Source organism: Thamnophis sirtalis, unplaced genomic scaffold (assembly GCF_051295495.1).
Source record: "Thamnophis sirtalis isolate CommonGarterSnake01/CBP01778 unplaced genomic scaffold, rThaSir2_p1.2 scaffold_7, whole genome shotgun sequence".
Classification (NCBI taxonomy): Eukaryota; Metazoa; Chordata; class Lepidosauria; order Squamata; family Natricidae; genus Thamnophis; species Thamnophis sirtalis.
Window position 1 is genome coordinate 11,448,360 of NW_028261387.1, and position 26,264 is coordinate 11,474,623.

The window sequence follows — 26,264 nt, forward strand, 5'->3', positions numbered from 1 at the left end:
AAGTAAAAGCAATAATGAAAATTAGCCATAAAATCATCATGACATAGTCACTTGGAAGTCCATAATGGAATTGTTCTATAATAGTTTACATCCGGGCAAAGATAATATGATAAGGCAAGCATAATTCATTCTAATTTTTGAAAGCCTAGTGAAGTAATATTTTTAATATTTTTCTATTCCAACAATAGCAATTAATAGTTCAAATTAATAATTCATGTTGCAAACATGAGGGACAAGTCTTGATACCTTAAAAGCAACTGTGCTGGGGTATGCATGGAAATATAACTAAAAATTCAAACTACATTTGTTCTTCTATAGTTATGTATTTTAAAAAGTAATAAATTTTAAAAAGTTTTTTTTTTTTAAATTTCACACTAGTTGCCATTCTGTATAAGCTGGTTTGAATTCCTTGAACAAGGTTGCTAATATAACCTGCTTTTGGAAATAAAATTAAAACAATTTTAAGAAGTTAAAAATCTTGGCTATATTGGTAAAGATTATAAATATTATAAATTATTAAATCGTAGTCTCTTTAATAAACCATATCAAAAAAAGAAAGCCAGAATTTAGAAGAATGTTATTGATTCAGAGGCAGATGAATAGAATTCAGTTCAGCATCCTATTTCTCAGTCACATAGCATTTGGCTAAGGAATGCATGACCCGTCAAAATTGCGGTCCACAAAAGCGCGCTCGACGAAAGCGCGCATTTGACGTCATCACAGCGCGACGAAAAAAATTAAAAATTGAAATAAAAATAAAATTAAAGCAAGCCGATTCACATAAAGGTAAGGGTTAGGTTAAGGGTTAGGGTTAGGTTTAGGTTAAGGGTTAGGGTTAGGTTTAGAGCGTTAGGGTTACGTTTAGCGTTAGGTTAAGGGTTAGCGTTAGGTTAAGGGTTAGGTTTAGGGTTAGATTTAGGGTTAGGTTAAGGGTTAGGTTTAGGGTTAGGTTTGGGGGGGTTAGGGTGTTTTCGCTTTATTTTTACATTTATCGATCACAGCGCGATGTTTTCGTCGCGCTGTGATGACGTCACGTACGCGCTTTCGTCGAGCGTGATTTTGTCGTCCGCAGTTTTGTGGTGGAACCAAGGAATGTTTATAAGTAGAACATGATGGCAGTAACTGTCCTCTCCCAAGCAACCAGTATTTAAAAGTGCAGTAAAATTAGACAGATTTTACTGTTTTCAAATTGAGCCTTATTTTTCATATTTATTAAATTATTATGTTCTAATGTGCTGAAGACTGGGCTAAGGCTTGACTAGTTTATCCCTAACATACAGGTAGTCCTCGACTTATACCAGTTTGCTTAGAGACAGTTCAAAGTTACAATCGCACTGAAAAAGTGAGTTATGACCATTCTTCATCTTTGCAGCATCCCCATGGTCACATGATTTACATTTGGATGTTTGACAACTGACTCAAATTTATGACAGCCGCAGTGTCCTGCAGTCGTGTGATCCCCTTTTGCATCCTTCTGACAAAGCAAAGTCAACGGGGAAACCGGATTCACTTAACAATTGTGTTACTAATTTAAGAACTGCAGTAATTCACTTAACAAATGTGGCAAGAAAAGTCGTAGAATGGGGCAAAATCCACTTAACAAGTTTCTCATTTAGCAACATAAATTTTGGGCTCAATTGTGGTCATAAGTAGAGGACTACCTGCATTTAGAGTTTATCTTCTCATAGGTCTAGTTAAAATCTAATTAAAATTCTCTCTGGCCCGCTGTAGTCAACTCAACTCTATTCTATTTAATCTGTTGGGTTGGAATAACCCAAAATATTCACCTTTTTTAATTGAAACATTCACCTTATCCCAGAATAGAAAACTTAATGCTTCCAAATGATCAGAGTATACTTCCTGTAATTGTTTGCCACTGACTAAACTGGCTGGTGCTGATGGGATTTGAAATATAAAATCTTTGAACAGTAGCAGGTTGCTTAGCCTACTTCCTACTTCCTATTACCAAGGCAAGACTTCAATATCTCAAAGTAAGGTTAAGCACTTAGATATACAGGGCGGGGCATAACCTTTTTCTAGGGGGTCACAGCAACACTTGTAATAACAACACAAATAATTCATACACCATTCGAAAGCCCATCAAAAACTGAGTTTATTGACACGATTTAATAGTCAGTATGACCACCATTAGCCCTTCGAACAGCATTCAAACGAGGTGGATAAGAACACAACAAATCTTCAAACAGTTCCGTTCGATTTTCCAGATTTTTCAACACAGTTTCCAAATTCATTCTCAAAGTTTCAACCGAATATCGATTTTGACCTTGCTCCTGAATCATCAGAGCTTCCACTTCATCCTTAATTATGGCCCCAATGTTCTCTGCCGGATTGAGATCTGGCGAATTTCCCGGCCAGACGTCATTGCCCCAAAATTCGACATTGTTTTCGCGAGCCTCTCGAAAGGCAATGCATTTTATTCTGTCAATGATCCTTTGTTCTTCCGAATCGAATTTTCCAGCCATTCTTAAAGCAAATTTAACATTTAATAGCTCATTCAATTCAGTTTTTTATGGGCTTTAAAATGAGGTGTCGCGAAAGTTGTAAACTGCTGTCGATCTTGCTGTGACCCCCTAGGAAAAGGTTATGCCCCGCCCTGTAGTTCCTTAATTAGATTGAAGCTGGTTACAACAAAGTCTGGTTAAGAGAGACAAGAGTGATCTTAATTATTTAGCTGTAGTTTATAATTGATATTAGATTTCACACAGATTGGAATTAGGGAAAATTCACCCTTGAGATGGGATATCAGGGAGTTTACAAAGAAATCATACAATCATATATTCTGCTTAAAGTCCCTTATTTAGTAGCTACGATCTGTATGTAAGAATGTTTGCATGCCTGCTTATTAAACCATAAACCAAACAAACCACAATATAATTTACTGCACTATGTGAACTCATTCAGCAATTTGCTGCAATAAATAGAAACATTCCAGCAAGCATTTTCTATCTGAGTCTTACCTACTTAGCATATGAATACTAAGAATAATTGTCTCAAAAACACAAATACTATTATTCTTGTGCTAAAATGCAGGTTACATTGCAAGGTTAATCATTTCTGGCACTATTATAACTTCATTTCTGGTTCTTAAGATGCTACTTCTGTTTAAATACAGTTTGTTAAGAGTTAGGAAATAGGCATGGAATGTTATTAAAAACAACACATACCCAGGATTTACATTTTTAGGGAACTCCAGAACTGCTCCGTAGATAAAATGCAGAATGACAGTCATTTCTGCATGACGTATGCTAGAAAACCCAAAGAAAAATTAATCACACAAATGAGAATCTGAAGAGTTAGAGTCTTTATATTTTGTACATCCAATTTAACTCATCAAAAACTAGCAACATAATCATATTATGCGAGAACCAATATGATGCTTAAGATGAAAGGGATAGGGGTGATCAGGTTCTTATCTAAACTTAGCCACTGAGTGATTTTGGGCCATTCTTCCTCAGCCTTCTTTACTCGGTTATTGTTGGTTGAGGAATGATAAGCAGAAAACAAATGTACTAAAATAATTTTTATGATGCAAATCTGCTTCAGGATAGAACCCCATCTCTAAAATTTTGCATAAAGTTGTCTCTCAAACTGCCAAAAGATCTCTGTTTGGAGAAACGTAACACTCTATCGGTCCACTAGAACTCTGATATCTTTTGAATGGGCTCTTCAAAAGAGTCAAGGAAGTGCTATCATAATGTTTATGCTCATGAGGTTCAGCTGTTCTTCTCTTGAACGTAGGAAATTTGTACTCCTTCTGAAGTATTTGGAACAAAAACTTCTACAAGATTTTCTGTTCCCTACATGTGTAAAATGTCTTGTGAAGATTTCTCTAGAAACTCGTGGGCAGAGACAAACACAATCAGCTGATACAAGTAGGTGATAGCATACCATGTTTTGAAAATGGTATGCGGGGAACCTAATTGTAGCGCAGTAGCTGCGATCGCGTGGGCGTCGGCACTCCGACCCACACATCTCCTCCAACAGCTGCCTGCAGCCTCGCAGCGCCCATGCGAACCCAGGACACCGGAGAGGCTGAAGATGGTGAAAACGAGCCAATTAAAGGGAAAGGAAACAATTTGCTCATCAAGCCTGCTCACGAAGGACAAAAGGGAACCGAAAGAGGTAAAAAACAAAATTGGAGAGTCCAAGCAATCTGCTAGGAATGAAGAAAAAACTTGAAGCGTGTCCACTGGGATGACTGAATTGAAAAAAACTAGAGACTGGTCAGCACCAGAGGCATGGCTAAAAGTTTGAATTCAGTCCTGGGCAGATTGGCTATATTTAACCGATGCTGGGATTCTCCCAGGAAAATTACTCCATTTTGATCTTCCCTCCTTCCATCTCCTTATGATGCCTTTCAGGAAAGCTTTGGGGGCAGCATACTTCTGCCATGGCTATTCACAAATCATCCTGCATCCTTTTAGAAGAACCTCTTCTAGATTCTGCTAGTTCCCCTGAAATCTGAGCTTCCAGAAAAAGGGGGGGAAATCTTTATTTTCGCTTAAATAGCAAAATCCACACAGTTGTCTGACTGACTATGGAAACAGATATAACAGCAATAAAAACAGCCAAAAGAAGCCGCACGGCTGCCTTGACAGCTGGTCTCCTAAATATCATTTTCATTATTTTGGGATGAGCCATATGTACTCTGCTCTCAAGTGTTTATCAAAATTACACAAAAATTTGCAATTAGTAGGATGATATGAAACCAGCCATTTCTACTGTAGCAACAGCGCAGGCAAACTTTTGATATCGTCACAATTACATCCAATAAATCCCTCACAACAGTGACCAACCTTTGTGACACCAAGGAGCAGCTTTGTGGAATAATTTTTTTTCCACAGACCCGGGGGTGGGGGGAGTGCAACCTAGATTCCTCACATGTGCAGTTTAGAGAAGGGTTCGCGCTTTTATAAGAATCTAATGCCTGATGATTTGAGGCAGAGCTGAGATGATGATTCTAGCGCCGAGTAACGGCTGCAAATACAGATAAAGCTTTGCTTGCTCACCCACTGCTCACCTCTGGCGATGTGGTCTGGTTCATAACAGGCCACAGATCAGTACCGGCTTGGGCATTGGGGACCTCTGTCATGCACACTTTAAACTCCACTTAATCAAATGGAGTTTCTTGGATTAAAAACATATGTAGGGTGGCAACTTTACATAGGTATAAAATTATAAAGGCAACTCTGATTTCCCATTCCTAATCCATCACATAACCATTCTTCACACGACTACCATACAGTTGTACAAAACTTGCTATGCTCGTTGTTCAGGGGTGTCAAACTGGCGGCCCATGGGCCACATGTATCACGCGCAGCCCACCCACCCCGGCTTTGCAAAGGCAAAAATGTCACGTCACGTGACACAATTGGGCTGACATTCATGCTCTAAGTCTAAGCCATCACACAGTACGATTCAGTGTGTGAATCTAGTCAGCCGTGGTTTATTCAACCATGATGGTTAAGCAAACCATCAAAATTGAAACCAGGGAAGCCTTTATACTCATTAATAGATAAATATTGCTGCATCTGCCACTGGAACAAAGAACAATGAAAACAAAGATGCAATCGCAATTAAATGCCAAGCAGACTGCAATCTAGCACAGCACGCTATTTTTACTTTTTTTAGACACCAGTTCTGCAAAACAGATGCTGACTGAATTCACAGATATTTACTCAGAACTCGGGCTCAAATGTATTCATCAAATACTATATCAAGCAGACTTAATATGAATTCTTTTACAGGTAGCTTCGCTTCTTAAAATTTGCAGTGGTTTTAAATTGCCTTTTTTCCACATGATTTGTGAAGAAGTCAGCTTACCCTTGAAGAGTGATGTGCTCTTGAGAGCTTTCTGCCCAGCTCCCATTCAGCATAGCATAAAAGTAACTAGATCTGGCACAAAGAATAGCCCTGTGAGAAAGAGAATTAAATACGAACTATGTTACTCAATAAAAATATTTATTTTAAAAGAATATCTACAGACTATTGAAATTTAATGTTCTTGGCATGCTAATGTATATTTGTTCACTCTGTACAATTCTGTCTAATATCCCTGGTATTTAATCCAATTTGCTAAAGAAAAATTAGGAAAACTCTCTGAGATGCTTCCAGTCAAAACATTTTATTACAGGGTACACACACACAAACATACACACCAAGAGGAAGGGAAATCCCAAGTTCCTTTGGGTACACATTAATAATGCTTTCATGTTTTCGTCCAGAGAAGATATATTTTTAAATTCTCTTTGTACCGGTTTGTTGTACTCCCTTCTTGTTTACCCCCCCCCCCCCTGGGTTTGTTAGCCGCCCTGAGTCCCTCCGGGAATAGGGCGGCATATAAATACAATAAATCTTAAACCTTAAACCATATTCTTTTCATAGATTTACAACAAGGTTGTCAAACTCACGGCGTTACATTGTTGTCATGTGATGTATCATAACTTCCCCTCTTCGCTAAACTGGGGGTGGCCGTGGCCAGTGTGTGATGCATCTGGCCCGTGGGCCGAACGTTGAACACCCCTGGTTTACAATAACACTATTTCAAATATGAATATACTGTAGCCTTAGAGATTTCCCTATGTTCATATTACTAAAACAGATTTTGGGAAGAGGTGTTGGTGATGGAAGGATTTCTTGAAAAAGATATACAGCTTTGTTTTCATTGGCTGCAAACTTTCATTTGAGGAATTTTTAAAAATCCAAATGGATTGGATGCCAGCTCTTAATTTAGTACTTAATTTGCTCTTTCACTCAAGAAAGTAAGAACCTCAACTAGTCTACCACATTATCCTGTTGCACAGAATCATATAATGAATTTTTAACTGTTAGTTTTTTCATTCTGAGCAGCACCCCAAGTTCTTAAATATTTTGAATTAGCGGTTCAACAGTAAAATCATACTATACCGTATTTTTGGAGTATGGCGCACTTTTTTCCTCAAAAAAGAGGCTGAAAATCTGGGTGCGTCTTATACACTGAATACAGCATTTTTTTTGCCTCCCGAAGCCCCGCCCCCTTCACCAAAATGGCTGTGCATACCCTTATGGAGACTTTCAAAGAGCTCCTGGGAGCTGGGGAGGGCAGAAATGAGCAAAAAACAGGCTGTTTTTTGTCCCCCACCCCCAGCAGCACTCTATAAGCCTCCATAAGGCTATGCATGCAATTTTTTGGACAAAAAACGGGCCGTTTTTTGCTCGTTTTTGGCCCCCCACTCCCCAGGAGCACTCTGCAAGCCCTCCCCCAAGGCTATTCATGCCTTTTTTGGGGAAAAAAACAGGCCCGTTTTCATGAAAAACAGGCCGTTTTTGGGAGGTTTGCAGAGTGCAAAAACTTTTTTTTTCCTTTTGGAAAGCTCTTTAACTAAATGTGGAAAAGTACATTGATCAAGTGCTGTGCCAGACACCTACCTATCTACTGTATTTCTCTCTCTCCCTCTCTCCCTCTGTGTGTGTGTGTGTGTGTGTGTGTATATATATATATATATATATATATATATATATATATATATATATATATATATATATATATATATATATATATATATATATATATCTTTATCTGTCTTCTCTCTCTCTCTCTCCCTTTATCTACCTACCAACTACCTACTCACTCTCTCTCCCTACCTACCTACTGTATTTCTCTCTCTTTCTCTCCCTGTCTATCCCTCTATCTACCCACCTTTTTTAAAAATTTGCCTCTTCAAAATCTTGGTGCGTTTTATACTCCAAAAATACGGTATCTATCTGGTTTCTAAAGACTTAGATGTTTTCAATTTCAGCTCAGAAAAACAACAACTGTGCTTTCATAAGCAGTATCCACCAATTATGATTGGAAGGGTTCACACATTATGATAAATCAAAATTTTCACAAACTCTAGCTTAATGTTGTTTGTATCTTATGATTAATTATTGTATACATGCTTTATGATCTATGGCCTATCACTTCATTGTTGTGTACATTGAGAGCTTATGCACCGGAGACAAATTCCTGGTGTGTCTAGTGACATTTGGTGAATAAAGAATTTTTCTTTTCTTTTCTTCTCTTTTCTTCTCTATTCTATTCTGTTCTATTCTATTCTTGCAATAGAATAGCAGGTTTGTATTAGGTATATCCCTCCTCCCTTTCTTCCTGTCATTATGACTCAATAAATAGTTTCCTGGCTTTATTCTTAGCAAGAAAAAAAATGGTGGTATTGAATTTTAGCTTGGCAATAGGATGCTACTGAGTGAACAACAGGCTAGCTTATTAACAGTAGGCCAAAGTTCTCAAAAAAATTCTAGGTTATTGGAGTGGGCAAAAAATATGAATATTTCTCTGTAGTTGTAAACAAGCAACATCTAGAACCCAACATATATTTGCTTTTAAATAACTTTGGCTGTCTTTCCCGTCTCTTATTTATGCCATGGGCTGCAATAGTTCCTTGATATATCAACAAAAAAAAATCCAGAAATAGGTGTTAGAGGTATCTGTGTAGTTTCTTATTTTTTCTTTTCCATTACTGATGATACGTTCTACATTTTGTGTCTTGAAAACTCTGAAGAGTTCCTGGCTCAAGCTACTATACTTCAAAGCTGTCTTCCTCTTTAAGCAAGACATTTTAAATTGTTGATGGATTAATAACTGATTTTACTTTTTTCAATCTTTATAAAGGGTTATATGCATCATCCTCTTTTAACTATCCCATAATCCCTTGCAGGGTGTAGTCTGGGCAACTGAATGGAGCTAGCAGAATGTTTTAATGGCTGGATGCTCTTCCTGTCGCCAATGCAGAGTTTTTTTCAGCAAATATATTCTCAGTTTGCCCAGAGAGAGAAATATCTGCCTCTACCTAGGATCGAACTCACAGCCTCCTGATTCTGCACCTCTAGGCCATTGCATCACTCTTTTTTTTTATTGAAAATTTTTGAAAAAAAAAAGGCTTTTACAAATATTGTAAATGCCATTGCACCACTCTTAAAGGCTGTACAAATATACATTACCAAAATGCGTATAAGAAACAATACTGGATAGATGCAGAAGGCATTACACTACCTGTAACTCTACCCATATCAGAACTAGAAGAAATCACAATGTTTTTCATCTTTACACAGATGCAGTAACTTTTTAGTACACAGTCGTATAAAATGTCTCTGTGTCTAATCCTTCCTTCTCCCTCCTGTACCCATAAAAGCCATCACAAAGTCTTTAACGACAGTACCTGTGCACTTCAAAGGGTTTTCCATCAATCCAAATATTAATATCTGAAAACCAAGAATTCTGGTAGAGCATCAACAGGTCTTTTCCTAAGCCAGACGCGATTTCTGTTTTGGAATCAAGCAGACAAAAAGGGGAAAAAAATCTTTCTAATATATTTTTACTTGTACTGAAATTCAAACATTAATAGATGAAAACATTTTAAAAATGTTCGACTGATATACTACAAATCAGTGTTGGGATTCAAATAACTTAACAACCGGTTCTCTGCCCTAATGATTTCTTCAAACAACCAGTTCACCAAATTGCTCAGAAAGTTAACAACTGGTTCTCCCGAAGTGGTGAGAACTGGCTGAATCCCACCACTGCTACAAATGCTTAAGTTTTTTTATATGAGGGAACCATAACTTAGCAGTGTTCATGCTATACATAAAGTATTACAAAATTCAAACTTGCCAAGAGTAAGATTCTGAATCATGCAGTTCTGTAGCTTATAACCAATATAAATAAATTATTCATCTTTAAGTTTACGTGGCAATCTTTATAAACATGCCACCTTTAAAACAGATTAAACTTAAGTTCTCATTACAAGTAAGTACGAAAAAAGACATACCACAATCCTGGGATTCACAATTCAAAACAATTGAGAGGACTAATTTGGGTAAAGATTTACAATAGTGGTATAAAATATTCTACTTTGCAATAGTGGGAATTCCTATTCTTCCATTCTTGAGCAACAATGAGTTTTGCCGCATTTTATGATTTTTCTTGCCACATTTATTCATGCTATCTATGAGACAAGACATAAATAACTCCTTTATCTGTACTGCAAACTTTCTCTCTTTGCATAGAAAGAAGAAATTGTGACCCTAAAATTCCTAATTATTTAGAATTAAGGTCTAGAATCTAAATATTGTAATTGGAGCAACATTTCAGTCTTTAGTGTTTCTGTATATATTCAGTTATTAAATATAGGTAGTTTTTGACTTTCAAATAAAATGGATTTTCAGCATAGGATAGAGGAAGAATGGCTATATCTGATGTCTAGGCAGGTCTCCACTGGGAATGCCTTTAGAAGTAACTGTTATCATTTTCTAAATTTTTAATTACAATTTTTCCTTCTTCACTTTCACAGTGACCCTTTGTGGGTTATTTTATTTCTCAGAATTATATTAATATAGTTATGGGTTTTGTTTTATTTTTAATTTTATTATTACAAGTTTTGTATTTACATATAATCCTTTTTTTTTCTCAAGCTGGTTATATGATCTTTAGTTGATATACAAGTCAACTAAATTAATCTAAATAAGCACTTTTACAAAAAATGCCATATATCCTAATTTTTTAAAAATTTATTTATTTTAAATTTTAGTATCCTAATTTATAGTTAATTTGTTTGAGAATTACAATATCGCGTAAAAGCATTAGTAGTTATTTGGCAAGAAATATCAAAGTGGTACCTGAAGATATTTTAATATATCATTACTAGATGATTTCAAATTCTGGATTACCAACATGCATTTCGTTATTTTTTCATTAAATAAATGGAGAAAAAAATATGACGATCATATGAGGGTAATTTAAACTTTTTATATAAGTTATGACTGTAGTATATATATTCTGAAAAAAAACCTGAAAGGTTTATATCATAATAATTTAGAGAATGAAGTATGGAAACTTTGAATAAGGAATCATATTTTAGAGTTGTATAATGCTTTTAAATCTGTTAAACTGTTGGGTACTTATCTGATGAGAATACTACACATGATTGCATTCAAATGCAATTTATTTTCCAATATCTATACTTGTCATTACAGTATATAGGCACAGCCCCTTTTATTGTACTTCACAGATATTGTGGTTTTTTAAAAAAAGACCCTCCACTATCAAAATATTATGATTCACTGAAGGCTCAGGTGATGAATAGTGTTTTTAGCAAGAAAGTATTTGTATATATGTATGTATGTATCAGGGGTGGGTCTCAACCGGTCCGCGGCAGTCCGCGGGGACCAGTTGGTCAGTGAACCCGGAAGTAAGTAACTTCCGGGAACGGCGAAGGGCCCGCCCGCCCTCCTTACCGGTCTTTGAAGGCTTCTGTGCTTGCACGCAGGCGCATGGCACATACAGCGCCTGCGCGATTCTCTGCGAGCAGCTGGAGTATCGCGCAGGCGCTAAGACACATGCGTGAACTGCGCGCGTGCATGAGGACGCCGCCGGCCCCATTCCAACCGTACTGGTTGGAACGGGACAAGCAACCCACCACTGGTGTGTGTGTGTGTGTGTGTGTGTGTGTGTGTGTGTATGTATGTATATTTTTAGGTATAATGATATGGCCAACTTAATAAGACTATAGTATTGTGTAAACATAACTTTTATATGCACTGCAGACAAAAAAATTAACATGGTTTGCTTCATCATGATACTCACTTTATCACTAAAGGGACCCATATTTCCGAGATATGCTTGTAAATGTGGTGATACCACTCAAGCAGCTATTAATTTTGAAAATAAAATAGATCGTTGTAAGATTCTCATTTTCATTCAAAGTTTAGTCACCATTTCCAGCATTGCGAGACATTGATTTTATGAAATTTGGGAGGACCACTAGGGTAATTGCATTTTTGAAGAAAGGTATAAAAGCCATAGAGATCTTGGTTCCCATAAAAAAAAAGTTTTTTGAAAAGACTCCATGTATCATTTTATCAGACTTATGTAACTGAATTTTAAAAGAGACTCTTTGGGGCATGAATATTGCAGAAGGTATGATTATTAATAATTAAACCTGCATAATTCATCTTTATGAAAGAATGCCAACCTTCTGGTAATGTTAGAATACTGGTAGATACTTTAACAATTTATTCTGAGAGACTTGAAACTAGACGCAGAAAAAGCTCTTGATATAGTACAAAATAAATTTCAGAAACAAATTATGAAAAAAAAATGATTCGCACAAAATTTTATTTCTTGGAAGCCAATCGTTCTGCAAGAATGCACTACTAATGAACTATTCCCATTTGTTGACTTTTATATTGTACGGGAATGAAAATTATATTGATAATATGCCATTATGGTCTCCATTAGGAAATTATTATTTGGCATCTTCAAAATCTTGGCAAGGCCTTGATTCTAAATACTAGGTGCTCAGTTGCATTACCAGCATTGAAGGAGGTCACATACCTGACCTAAAATTAAATTACAATTTGATTCTTGCTGTTACGAAAAATTGACCTTTCAGACAAATCCTCATTTTAAAACCCTTCCTCAGTCCCTCTGTGCTCATGTCATACTAGACATGCATGTGGGTTGCATGCCGGGTGTGTATGCGTGTGCATGCGTGGAGCATGTGGGGGGGTTACGCGCACATGCACTCTTTCAGCACACGACGCCAAATGTTAGCCATCCAGTCCAGTCTGACTAATGCAAGTCTCATTTACTCAGGAATCAAGTTACAGTTGTGAATTATTCATCTTGTTTGTGGAATAGCTGTAAATTTGTCCGAGGCAGTGAACAAGCACAAACTGATGTCTTAGATAACAATTCACACATTACATTTTAATCTCACCTGACATAGTTACCTCACTCTCAGCATCAATAGCTTCTGTCGGCATGCCACCAGTAGAGAAAGAGGACGCAGCACATTCTGTTTCTACAGCTCTCTTGCATAATATCCAGTGATGGTCAGATGTCCTTTCATGGTTTCCCAGCCTCTGCTCTGTACATTTTTGATCACTGTGTAAACTGTCAACTTTTAACTCTTCATTTTCTTTCGCTAATTCAGGCGTTGAAACTTTTTTATTTAGAATCTCTTGTTCTTCCTCTGTAATGATTCTGTCCGATGAATACGCAGCCCTAGGAAGAGAACATGTCAGGCTCCAATCCATCTGACAGTGTCTTGGCAATAACTTCCATTAATCTTAGTGGGATTTTGCTTCCTTTTAAATTACACCTACATAACATCATCTCACTGTACAACACAACATTGGACATTGCATCATTCAAACGGTTTGACGTAAGAATTTTAAGATGGTTTCTTTTTTAGGAATATGCCCTTCCACATTATTATTATTTTGTTTTGTTTTTCAATGTTACATAGACTGCTTGCCCTTTCAATGGTACATAAGGTCAAACAAGACAAAATAAAAAAGATACATATAATTAAGTAATACTTTGAATTTCCAAGAGGCTTTTCCCAAGGAAACTTGGATTAGTGCTATAATTATTCTCGACCCTGCTTTAATGAGTAAATTCATTCCTTATTTCATCTGAACTGGTCAATTTTTCGCCCCATGTCCCGAGTTAAAAGCTGAAACTCAGCAGCGTACTGAATGTTTACTCCGCCAGAAGTGATGAATATCATGGTTGACAGTTACTTGTTCAACTGGATCTTTGAATTAACTCTCGGGCCTGCTACAAAATTAACATCGTTGTCCAAATTGCAGGCTGTTCTGAATCAGAAGGCAGATGTTGCCCATTTTACAGTTCTCTCTCGGTCACTGGTGACATTTTAGGAAGAGAACCATGACAACATATGACTATTAAAATTCAGAGCACTTTCTGAGCGAAAAGAGTAGCACCTTTCGAGGCTAATAATCTTATTTGAAACATAAGCATTTGTGGATGCATTTGATGAAGTTAGCTTCACCCATGAATTTTAAATAAAAATGGCTAGTCTCAAAAGCTGCTACCAAACCCCTTTTGAATCTCAGCCATGGAGCTAATTTAAAATTCTAAGCTAGTTCTGCCTGCAGGGATGCCATCCAATTTTAAGGATGTATAGTTCCATTAAGCAAGGAAGGTAATTCAGTTGCCTGATTTCTTCTCATATTTGTTAAGCAAAAGTGCTAGTGCTCCCGGATGGGACTGGAGCTACTCTAACAAGTACAGGATGCTGAAATTAGTCCACAGAACACCAGCGGTGGTAGATTTTGTCCCATCTGTAGATTTTGTCCCGTGTGTCCCTAATCCACCAGTTAGCTTTTCATCTGAACTAATTGGTCCATCTGGTCACCACTTGGTTCTGAATCGAAAGCAAGACATTAGCAAACTTTATCAACAGTTAGCGGGACTCCCAGAAGCTGAATCACAGTTCTCTAGATAAAGACTCACCTCCCATATTGATAGCAGTAATTATGGGCAATCAAGCTAGCAATAGCAGTTAGACTTATATACCGCTTCACAGGGCTTTCAGCCCTCTGTAAGCGGTTTACAGAGTCAGCATATCGCCCCCACAGTCTGGGTCCTCATTTCACCCACCTCGGAAGGATGGAAGGCTGAGTCAACCTTGAGTCGGTGAGATTAGAACCGCTGAACTGCAGATAACAGTCAGCTGAAGTGGCCTGTAGTACTGCACCCTAACCACCGCGCCACCTCGGCTCTTCAAGCTGTCCAGATTCACATCTGAGCTCAGTATTAAACCATGACTCTCCAAACCCCACATGCAGGATTGATTAGTCTGGGCAAAAGATTCTCAGACATGACTTGTCTAGCTTATAAAATCTATTGCTGACAAGAATGAAGCTTCTATCCCAATTGATTGTTCAAACGGTGTAATGAAGTCAGAGCCTGTATATCTATAAAACTGTGCTTCATAATTTAAACTCTAGGCTTTTTCTCTCCAAACTCCCAAGTCAATAGATACTTGGCCAGTCTTCTGCTAGCCTTTGGATATGATTGAGAAATGTGCATAAGGGGGGGGGGGGGTTGGCTTTGGTTTCTATCTTCCCAGTCTCTGCTTGTAATTGTATGTTTGAAAGACCTTGGAAGACAGACTTACAAGATTCTTTTACAAAGAAAAGTAGAATCAGTTCACCTGGGCGTGTTTCCTGTCTACACTATGTCTCACGGTTGATATCAATCTTGAAAGTCTGAAAGTTCATTTCTCCCCCCATTGCCCCCAAGGAAACAAGAGAACCACTTCTGAGATAATTGCCATGCCCACATTCCTTCTAAGGGCTAATCTGCCTCTCATCCAATCGGTATCGTGGCTGTAGTTTTTTCCAAGGTCATTCCCAAATACCATTACACTGCCCTTAATATATGAATGCAATTGGATTTATACTTGCTGGGTTCATTACTCAACAGATTTTGGTGAGAACTGTGAATCTAAGTATGACAAGTTTAAATAAAGGTTAACATTTCAAATTTGCAGAAAGGGTAACTAGTTGCGAACATCATTTCTATACGGGGGAAAAAGCTATTTATTTTCAAAAGTTGCAATGCTATACATTTTTTTGTTATTTTTCAAAATAATTTTGAAAATAGCATGATAGCCCTAAAAATGCCTCAAATAAACAATCTCTTTTAGAATACGTAGTTATCTGCATTAATGTTGTTTCAAAAGCATTTTGTGGCTACATTAATAATCATGTATGTTTGCTCAGAGCATTTGAAACTAATAAACATATAACAACAGACTGGAATATCTAAATAAACATATATAGATACTATACATAACCTCATCATGCTATTTCTTTTCAGAGTAAGCAACTTTATATAAAGTACAGCCAACGAGGAGGTACCCGTGTTTCCCCGACATGTCCTGAAAATAAGGCCATTCCAGATTTCCGGGGTGGGCAAAAATATAAGCCCTCCGCCAAAAATAAGCCCCAGTGAAGGGGTGGGTTTAGCCAGAATAGGGGGCAGCCCTTTCCTTCCCCAGTCACCCCCAGGGCTTCTCGGCCCCTTAATTGGAGCAGCTGAGCCGCTCCATCCGCTGATTCACAGGGCCGCTCAGGCGTCTGCCTACAGCAAACACAGGTCGCTTTTGCAGCCAATTGCGGTTGCAAAAGAAGCCGGAGGCCAAGCAACACAACAGAGCCGAGGTGGCGCAGTGGTTAGGGTGCAGTACTGCAGGCCACTTCAGCTGACTGTTATCTGCAGTTCAGCGGTTCTAATCTCACCGGCTCAAGGTTGACTCAGCCTTCCATCCTTCCGAGGTGGGTGAAATGAGGACCCAGACTGTGGGGGAGATATGCTGACTCTATAAACTGCTTAGAGAGGGCTGAAAGCCCTATGAAGCGGTATATAAGTCTAACTGCTATCTATCTATCTATCTATCTATCTATCTATCTATCTATCTATCTATCTATCTATCTATCTATCTACCTACCTACCTACCTACCTACCTACCTACCTACCTACCTACCTACCCACCCACCCACCCACCCACCCAGCAGGCAATTCCGTCCATGGAACAGGAAAGGAAGGCATGGAAATCAATACACCTGGGACATCGAAGAAGACCTGTGAGGAGACACCACTGCTGATGTGCAGGAAATCCACCACCACCACCTGCAAATCGTCCTTTCAAAGAGGAGTTTCACCAGGATGAAGGCGACACAAACGCCGCCTTCAGCCACTTCTTCGTCCTGGTGAAATTTCTCTTTGAAAGGACGATCTGCAGGTGGTGGTGGTGGGGAGATTTCCTGCACTTCGGCAGCAGCGTCTCCTCGCAGAGCTTCTTCCGATGTCTCAAGTGTATGTATTTCCATGCCTACAGGAGGTTGCTTCTCACCAGCATATTCACATTGAAGGCTCGAAATGGGGCGTTTCTGCAAATGGCTTGAAAATGTGGAAGAGGATATTTCTGCCTCTCACCCTGTTCTGAAGTTCAGCACAGACAGAGAACAGGATAAGAGACAAAATCCCCCCTCTCCATTTCCAAGCGGTTTGCAAAAACGCCCCATTCCGAGCCTTCACATTATCCAGGATTGCAGGATTGAAGGATCGGAATGCGGCATTTTTGCAAACGGCTTGAAAATCAGGAGGGGGGGGGGGATTTTGTCTCTTATTCTGTTTTCAGTCTGTGCTGACCTTCAGAACAGGGTGAGAGGCAGGAATATCCCAAACATCCCCCTCCCCATTTTCAAGCGGTTTGCAAAAACGTCCCGTTTTGAGCCTTCAGAATTCCAAGATTGCAGGATTGAAGGCTCGGAATGGGCCATTTTTGCAAACCGCTTGAAAATGGGGAGGGGAGATTTTACTTCCTCTTACCCTGTTCTGAAGCTCAGCACAGACTCAGAACAGGATAAGAAGCAAAATCGCACCCCTCTTTCCTGGCAATCGTTCTTTCCTTGGGATCTCAGCGCAGACGCACATCCCCCAAATGCTCTATCCGAAGGCTTCTCTGCGTCTGTGCAGAGTTCCCAAGGAAAGGATGATGTGTGGGTGTGTGAGAGAGAGATCCCTAACACACACACACACACACACACTCCCAAGGCAGCCACATCCTTCCACTAACCTGATTTCCTGCTCCATTCTCCACTGCCACGTGCAGGGCAAGAAAAGTAGTTTGTGGGACTACTTCCAATTTCGCGAGATTTTTTTTTTTTTTTTTTTTTGCGAGAAGTTGGAAGGTATTTTCTGGTATTTTTTTTTACCATAGGCACACAGTCTACTTTTCTTGTCCTGCACATGGAGCGGAGAATGGAACTGGAAAGCAAGTTAGTGAAGGGATGTGGCTGCCTTGGAGGGTGTGTGTGTGTGTGTGTGTGTGTGTGTGTGTGTTCTGCCAGGAAGAGCCCCCCCGTGAAGCCAGAGCAGCACAGTCAGCTGTTCAGCAGCCAGCAAGCAGGGCAGGCGAAGGCCAGGATGCAAGGAGAACTTGGCTCATTGTGGCCACAGGCAAGCAGGTGGTGGGACAGAGAGGGTGGGGCTGATGGGCTTGTTGCCTCCTGCACCTGGAAAATAATAAGACCTCCCCAAAAATAAGGCCAAGCCCTTATTTGGAGGGTCAAAAGAAAATAAGACCCTGTCTTATTTTCGGGGAAACACGGTAGTGAGATGCAATTAAGGATAGGAAATAAGAGGAAACAACGAAATATAAGCAAATCTATTTTATACCATGTCTTATTATTTATTATTCAAATGTATTTATTTATTTAAAGTTATTAGCTGGCCATCTTACCACAAGGTAAACTCTAGGCAGCTTATAATATTAATTTTTATATTTAATATTATTAGGTGATTTTATATTATTATATTGCAAATCATCAAGGTGTTGGTCATCACCTTTAAAGCCTTATATGGCAGAGGGCCAAGATATCTGCAGGATCCTCTTTCCCTAAGGACATCTAACCCTACCAAATTAGATATAGCGGATGTGCTCCTTTCCCCTAAATATTGCCATGTGGTGGAAGTTAGGAAGCATGCTTTTTCCATGGCAGACCCTGCCCTGTGGTCTCTGCCTCTCATGTTCTGAAGGTCTCTAATCTTCTTAGACTTCTGTTAAGCTTTGAAGACTGGGCTTCTGAAGGTTTGACTTGGCGCCAGGTCTTTGTTGTTTTGAATGATTTTCTCTGTTTAATTTTATAGTTTTAATATGATTTGATATGTTGTTGTAACTGCCCAGAGTTGGCTGGAAGATGGGTGGATATATAAATGTTCTAACCAACCAACCAACCAATCAACTGGCCGACCAGCTAACCGACTGACTAACTGACTTTTACTTCATTTCTTAGTTGATGTTCTTTGCCATTTATTCTTCCTACATTTTAAATTATATTTTTCCTGTGCCATGTTTATAAACAGATGGGCCTATAAATATTCATCTCTATTGCTTGTCATGACTTCATCAATCATGGATTTTATGCAATATTTTTAGTAAGAGAAGAAAAAGTAGCCCAGGTTAACAGCCTTAGTCATACCAATGCTAAATACAGAATTCTCTGCTAATTGTAAGAATAGTATTAGTTAATTTTGGCACACTAAGGCTACTATGGCACAGGGCATTTAAAGACATATTCAGCTATGCTGAGATCAACAATCTAGACACCACTCTGTAGGACAACTTACTTTTATCCAAATTTTACCAATTATAAGATGCATTGGAATATGTGTAACAGGATGTTTTTCAAATTTAAATGTTAATTTTTGGAAAATAAAGCTCCAGGAAACTGCAGGTCAGGGAAAAATAAACAAAAAAAATGTGTCTTAATATGCAACCCAAGGGTTAGATCTATCTTTGCAGTAGAAAAAGAATTCTGAACAATATAACTGGGCGGCTAAATGGGTTTCTTAACTTTCCATACAAAATCATAATTTCTGTTTAAAATGCAGTTTAAAATGCAATGAGAAGAATAAAAGAAACTTACTGTAGAAAAGCTTTAAATTCAGAAGGTTCCAAATATTGCACTTTTAAAGCTTCACAGCTGCTACAAGTATTTAAATGTCTTCCAACAACATGTAGAAAGAAATGTGGAACTCTTGCTAAAAGTACTGCTTTGTGAGCTTTGAAGAGCGTATTGCCCACATAGAAAGTGATGTCAGTTTGGATTTCTTCTCCAAGAAGTCTGCAATAGAATAAAAATAAAACTTCACAAATAAGACAAAGGGGTGCTTGCAGATTGAAATAAACTGCTGTATCTATCTTGCTTTGAAATATAGGGGATTACAAATGATATAAAAGGAAAACAGAAAGAATAAAAAACACGTAAAACTGAAGCCCAATAACAATAAACTTCCTACCCATTGACACACTGTGGAAAACAACTATATAGCATCAAACAGCTGTAATCTACTCAGGAAAATATCTTGCTCTACAATCAATCCCTAGTGGGATTGGTTGTAAATCTGACTTCTAGTGGAGCACTTGTAGGAGAAAGAATGGCAGAATCTGGCAGCAGAGTGAAAGGAAGCGCAGCCTAGAATCCCTACATGTTCACAAGCAGGGCCGGATTTAGATGAAAAGAGGCCCTAGGCTATTCCACTTATGAGGCCCTGTCACCTCCCATTTTTAAGTTTGTAAATTACATGAGAGACAATAAAATACATCATTACTGTGATATATATCAATATATATCAATATATATAGCTGGCCTCCCGACGGAGGGCGGCTCTGCTCTGCGGCAAAGGCAGCGAGGCCAGCCGCCTCCCCTGCTGCGCTCAGCTGCCCGGCTCGGCCCCCTCGCCCTCACCTGCCTGGCCGCTGGTGGGCTCTGTGTCGACAGGGCGGCTACTGGGAGCGGCCGCGCCTCTCGCCCGACCGCTGGTGCCGGGAACATGGGCGGGCTCCCCAACTGCCGCGGCGCTGGAACGATCTTAACCAATACATTTTTATGTTTGTTTATTAGTCATATGCGTAGAATTTCTCCTTATTTTCGGTTCAGTGTTTTAGTGTTCACTGTTTTTAGAATAGTGTAATTTTAATTTTGCTAACAATTTGAATGTAGGCCCCTCTTGATCTTGAGGCCCTAGGCTGAAGCCTAGTTAGCCTATAGGAAAATCCGACCCTGGTCACAAGCAACCCCTCCTTGAGTGCTGTTGACCCTTATCTAATTCTAACCAGATACTGATCATTAGTTGAGGAGATTCCTTTACTTTTAGCAATAAATCAGCTTAACTGAAACCTCATGTCTTTCGCACCTAATAGCACAGGGGTGTCAAATTGAAGGCTCGCAGACCGGATCTGGCCTGTGGGGTTCTTAGATCTGGCCCAAGCTGGAAACAGCAAAGGAGCAGCCCAGTGCCTCTGCCAGCAAAAACGGAGCTCGGGAGGGCCACACGCACGCACCCCAAGCTCCTTTTTTGCTGGCAGAGGCTGGTAGGAGGCCGTCACAGCCGAAAACGGAGCTTGGGAGCACATTTTTGTTGGCAGAGCACTCAGGCCACCGCAAGCACCCTCAACACGAGTGACGTCAAGCTGGCCATGCTCCCTCCCCCTGCGGTCAAACCAGTGATGGGATTCAGCCAGTTCGCACCTATTCGGGAGAACCAGTTGGCAATTTTCTAAGCAGTTTGGAGAACGGTTGTTGGAAGAAATCTCATTTTGTTTTTTCCCACTTTCCAGGGCTAAGCCTATAAGGAAGGCAGGAAGGAAACATTCTGGTGTTGTTTCTAGCCTAATCTTTATTGTCCTGCTTACAGAAACTGCCTCTCTGGTTAACCCTTATTACATTGTAACAGCTAAGGTGAAGCGCCCATCAACGTGAGTGATGTTGAGTTGGCCATGCCCACTCAGTCACATGACCACCAAGCCCCACCTACCCTGCTGGTCATTAGGGCAGAGAACCGGTTGTTAAATTATTTGAATCCCACCACTGGGTCAAACCCAACCCTGATGCAGTCCTCAATGAAATCGAGTTTGACACCCCTGTAATAGCACTATTCTCAAGGGGGACAGCTACAGAAAAAGCACATCCTCGTGGATCCTGAAGACAGCAAGGATGAAATTCAGATGGTTCATTCTCAACTAGATCTTATTAGATAAGGAAAAACTGCTAAGAGATGGTCCCACAGATAACCAGGTCCTGAGCTATGTGGGGCTTTAAATGTGACAACTGGTATCTTGAATTGCATCCAGAAGCCAGTGGCAACTAGAGGAGTTCTTATGATGGTGGCATTACTCAGAGAAAATTAAAAGCACTCTTAACTACTCAATATGATCTTCTAGGGCAGCCCTGTGAGAATGAGTTAACCTCAACTGATGGAAGAGGTGACCAAGGTATGAATAAATAGGGTCTTCTGATTTAGGAATGGTCATGGCTTTGAGAAGCCTCCATAGAAAGAAAAGCAAATTCTAGAGGTTTTAGTTGAATGTACGTGAGTGGTGTGGTATGTATGTATGTATGTATGTACGTACGTACGTACCGTATGTAAAATAAGGTTTGGGTCAGGAATTCTAATGTATATTTTCAAATATTTCATCCTTTCTAGTTCTACCACAAATAGATCATGTGAACATAGCTTCATGTTTGCTCAATCAGGGAAATTACTAACATTAGTAGCAACTTTATCTACCCTCTTATTGGAGCAGCAAAGAGCCTTAAATCAATCATGTCTTCGTTTCTGAAGTTTACCACTGCATCCCCTTTGGATATCCCCTTTTATTTTTTGTGTCCTTTTTGGGGAATTCCTTTACTTGGTAAGGAAAGATAATATTGGGGCAGCCTTTCTTATTCTATTCTATGCATTTGCATTTTTAAAGTAAACTAATATGCAAATTTGCCTTTTAAAAAGTAATGGAAAAAGCATAAAAGAGAGACCAAAACAATTTACCAATTTCTTAATTATTACATAGGCCTTTAGAGGTGTCGCAAAACATGGTCGACTCAAGCTATTTTCAGAGTTTGATATTTACTACACGAGACTATTTGCAAGCTTTCAGGAGGTACTCAGTTCAGCCTGAGCTACTCTCATCTTCTTAGCGCCTTTCAAGTGAGTTATTTTGGATTTTCTAGAGTCTTTATTTTAGATTCTTAAAAAAATGAGATGGGAAGTGAGCAGGCTCCAAAGTCAAGCCCTAACGCATAATCTTTATTTCCTGATACGTTTCTGCCCATTCATATTCTGACAAAGTGAAAATGATGGAGCAAAACGCCACAGTTAGGGTGAAATGATAGAAAGGCTGGTGGGGAGATAATGCACAAGTCTGCCTATTGTGAAAGTAATATATTATGAATGGTCAGGCTCTTCCTGGTCATTATCCCAAAATTCCAAACATCTCATAAGTACAAAAAACCCCACCATTTTGGATTTTTGCCCTCAATATTCCAGAACCGTTAAGAGAATACCATCTTCCATGTGAACCAAGTTATGTGTTCTGATGACAATCTAAATGCGTTTTCAGATAGATTGATGAACCCAACTGTTCTGTACTCAGGGGTGGGTTTCAACCGGTTCGCGGCGGTCCCCGCGAACCGGTTGGTCGGCGAAACCCGGAAGTAACTAACTTCCGGGAACGGCGAAGGGCCCACCCGCCCGCCCGCGCTCCTTACCAGTCTTTGAAGGCTTCTGCGCTTCCATGCAGGCGCATGGCACATACAGCGCCTGCGCGATTCTCCGCAAGCAGCTGGATGGCACATACAGCGCCTGCGCGAGTCTCCGCAAGCAGTTGGAGCATCGCGCAGGCGCTAAGACGCATGCGTGAATTGCGCACGTGCACGAGGACACCGCTGGCCCCGTTCCAACCGAACCGGTTGGAACGGGATTAGCAACCCACCCGTCTGTACTGGTACCCATCCAATGCCAAATTTTATATATAAAACTCTACTAATCTTTTTCTCACCAGGCTTTAACATGGTCAACATTTATCAAATCCTACTGAGCTCTAGGGAGTTTTACTGATGTGTTATTTTACTTCTGCTGCTGCTGCAGGCTTCACTTCTTAAGGCTGTAAGGTGTACTACTCAGTGTAATTTCCAAAGGTCAGTTGCTGGGGAACACACAGGAAGGTACTATTGCCTTTTGTTTTGGGGGTTCCCCTGGGTGTCTTCTTGTTGTTTTCAGAGAGAGACTACTGAGGAATTATCTCCCTTTTGACCAATGTGGCTCCTGATGCTTTAGCAACAATTGGTTGCCAAGCAGAGGAAAACCTTCTGTTTTCCAGAGGTTCCAAGGTGGCGCAGTGGTTAAATGCAGCACTGCAGGCTACTGCTAGTTCAGCTGTTCAAATCTCACCGGCTCAGGGTTGACTCAGCCTTCCATCCTTCCGAGGTGGGTAAAATGAGGACCCAGATTGTTGGGGGCAATATGCTGACTCTCTGTAAACCGCTTAGAGAGGGCTGAAAGCCCTAGGAAGCGGTATATAAGTCTACTTTTTTTTCTCTACACTGTGGCAATAATAGATCCACCATAATCTGAGCCAACACGGTTTCAACTGGCATTCTTTTCCTCCCTCACTCTTCAAAGCGTCACATTGTCTTCCCCCAAAGAGGACCAGGGAAGAGAAAGTGAGCTTCCACAACCCACCCTCCTGCGACTGTAAAATTCGAAGAAAACCCGCGGGTAGATGTCGTGTTTATAGACTGCACGTGTGAATGCATTTGACTCGGTGCAAATCCAGGTTTTTTTTCCACTTCGACTCTGCTGCAGTGACACGCCCACGTGGGTTTCCACAGACCTCCTTTTGTGAAGGGGCGAGATGCAAAACAGCTAGCAATATGTAATATCCCGGCTTTTTTCTCTCTTTTTTTTTTACCTTTCCATATCGCGCCTCAGTTGTTCCGCCACCAACTCTTTCAGCCTCCGCCTTTCCCCGGAACCCCTTTCGCCGCTTTTTCTTCCCGATTCCTCCCGGGGACCTCCGGAGCCTCTGGAGATCGAGTCCCCCCCACAACGCGCCATGGCGTGAATTAAGAACCAGCCGGCGGCGAGGCGGCATAGGCTCTTTTGGCCTGGAGATCGGATGTGTCACCCCAGTGGCGGGGTTTAACTCATAAGGAGACGGCTTCCAAACGCCGACCTTGGAAGGACGTCGGAAACCCCGCTTAAACGCTTCCCTTTGTTGCCCTCTCAAAACACCCACGCCGCTTCGTGTTGGCGGCGATCGCGCTTTGGTCAGGAGAGGAGGAATGGCTTGGAACGGGCAGCAGTTTCACTAACGCCGGAAACATGTTTGTTCCGAGTCCTGTCGAAGATCATCCCGCTTCTTCGTTCTCATTGGGCAAAGCGGAGAGACGTAGACCAATCGCGGCGTGCCGTCCTCAAAAGGAATGACTTAAATCCCCGCCTCCCTGTTGTTTACCGTTCTGTGGAACACATGGCGAAGGGTGGTTCTGTTGCTGTAGCAAGTGATCGGATAGAGAGAATCTACCTACCTACCTACCTATCTATCTATCTATCTATCTATCTATCTATCTATCTATCTATCTATCTATCTATCTATCTATCTATCTATCATCTATCTATCTATCTATCTATCTTCTCTTATCTATTTATCTATCTATCTATCTTATCTCTTATCTATCTATCTTATCTATCTATCTATCTATCTATCTATCTATCTATCTATCTATCTATCTATCTATCTATCTATCTATCTATCTATCTATCTATCATCTATCTATCTGATAAAGGAATAGAGCCTGTGGCTCTATGACTGCCTGATATGTAATACAGCCCAGATTCGATTCCCAGTAAGGGTATGGCTAGCTGATGAGAGCTAAATAGCTTGAAATAGATCTATACTAGTCTCCCTTTATTTATTTATCAGCACAAATGCAACATTAGATAGATAGATAGATAGATAGATAGATAGATAGATAGATAGATAGAGATAGATAGATATATCTATCTATATCTATCTGATATAGATAGATAGATAGATAGATAGATGATAGATGATAGATAGATAGATAGATAGATAGATAGATAGATAGATAGATAGATAGATAGATATAGATAGATATCATAGATATATAAGAGTTGAAATTATAGATCTATAAATCATTTCTGTTTACAGAAAGGATCTTATATAAACAGCTGGACAGGGAAAAAAATGAACACTTGGTAGAGAGAATACTGGATGAACCTGACTCTGGAATAACAATTAAGAGTATGAGAATCTCAATGCATTATGATAAGGTTCCCTAAATGCAACAGACCCATGATTTGTTCAAAGGGATTTTTGTCCATTGTCTAGTTTGGAAGGCATAAAGGATCAACTATTCACACACACACACACACACACACACACACACACACACACACACACACACACACACACACAAACATGGCAAGGGGCAGGAAAAACAAACCACAGACATAAACACTAATTTGAATGCCTTTAATCCTGTATTTACAAGATTTGATGACGGAGCTTGTCTCCGATCTTGTTTCTAAGAGATGGCTTGAGGAAGGATGGGAAAAGCTTTCAGTTACTGATAATTCAACTGTTAAGTTTTGAGTTGAGATGTCACAACATCATCAAAAACATTCCTTAATTCTTGACCTTCCAAGGTGTGTCCTCAGCTATCTTAAAACTGATATGATTGCCTGGCTACGCTTTGCATTAGGTTCCAAACAGGCTTGGATTGTTTTGAGAAAACAATATTTCAAGATTTGTTCTAGATATATACCATTATAATTTAAATGTCTCGGACTCTTTCATTAAGTTTATAGACTGGCCATACTCATTTGTAGATGCAAGTAAAAATTATCATGCTAAGTTATTTTTCAGAAAATCATATTTTAGTATTAAATGGTTACCTCAGGAAACATTATATATATATATATGTTGTATTTGTGCTGATAAATAAATAAAGGGAGACTAGTATAGATCTATTTCAAGCTATTTAGCTCTCATCAGCTAGCAAATGTAACAAAAAAGGCAACA

General features: G+C 39.7%; 1 protein-coding gene across 1 annotated transcript in view; it reads right to left on the bottom strand.

Moving 5' to 3' along the window:
• Positions 1-24,409, bottom strand: part of BTBD8 (BTB domain containing 8) — a 48,050-nt gene extending 23,641 nt beyond the window's left edge. The window contains exons 1-6 of the mRNA XM_087719317.1: positions 24,129-24,409; positions 19,306-19,503; positions 12,777-13,063; positions 9,219-9,321; positions 5,845-5,934; positions 3,186-3,266 (exon numbers count right to left, since the gene is read on the bottom strand). Of these exons, the coding sequence (XP_087575443.1) occupies positions 3,186-3,266; positions 5,845-5,934; positions 9,219-9,321; positions 12,777-13,063; positions 19,306-19,503; positions 24,129-24,274 (905 nt within the window). The 5' untranslated portion in view covers positions 24,275-24,409. The remainder of the gene's footprint in view (positions 1-3,185; positions 3,267-5,844; positions 5,935-9,218; positions 9,322-12,776; positions 13,064-19,305; positions 19,504-24,128) is intronic.
• Between the last annotated feature and the right edge of the window lie 1,855 nt (positions 24,410-26,264).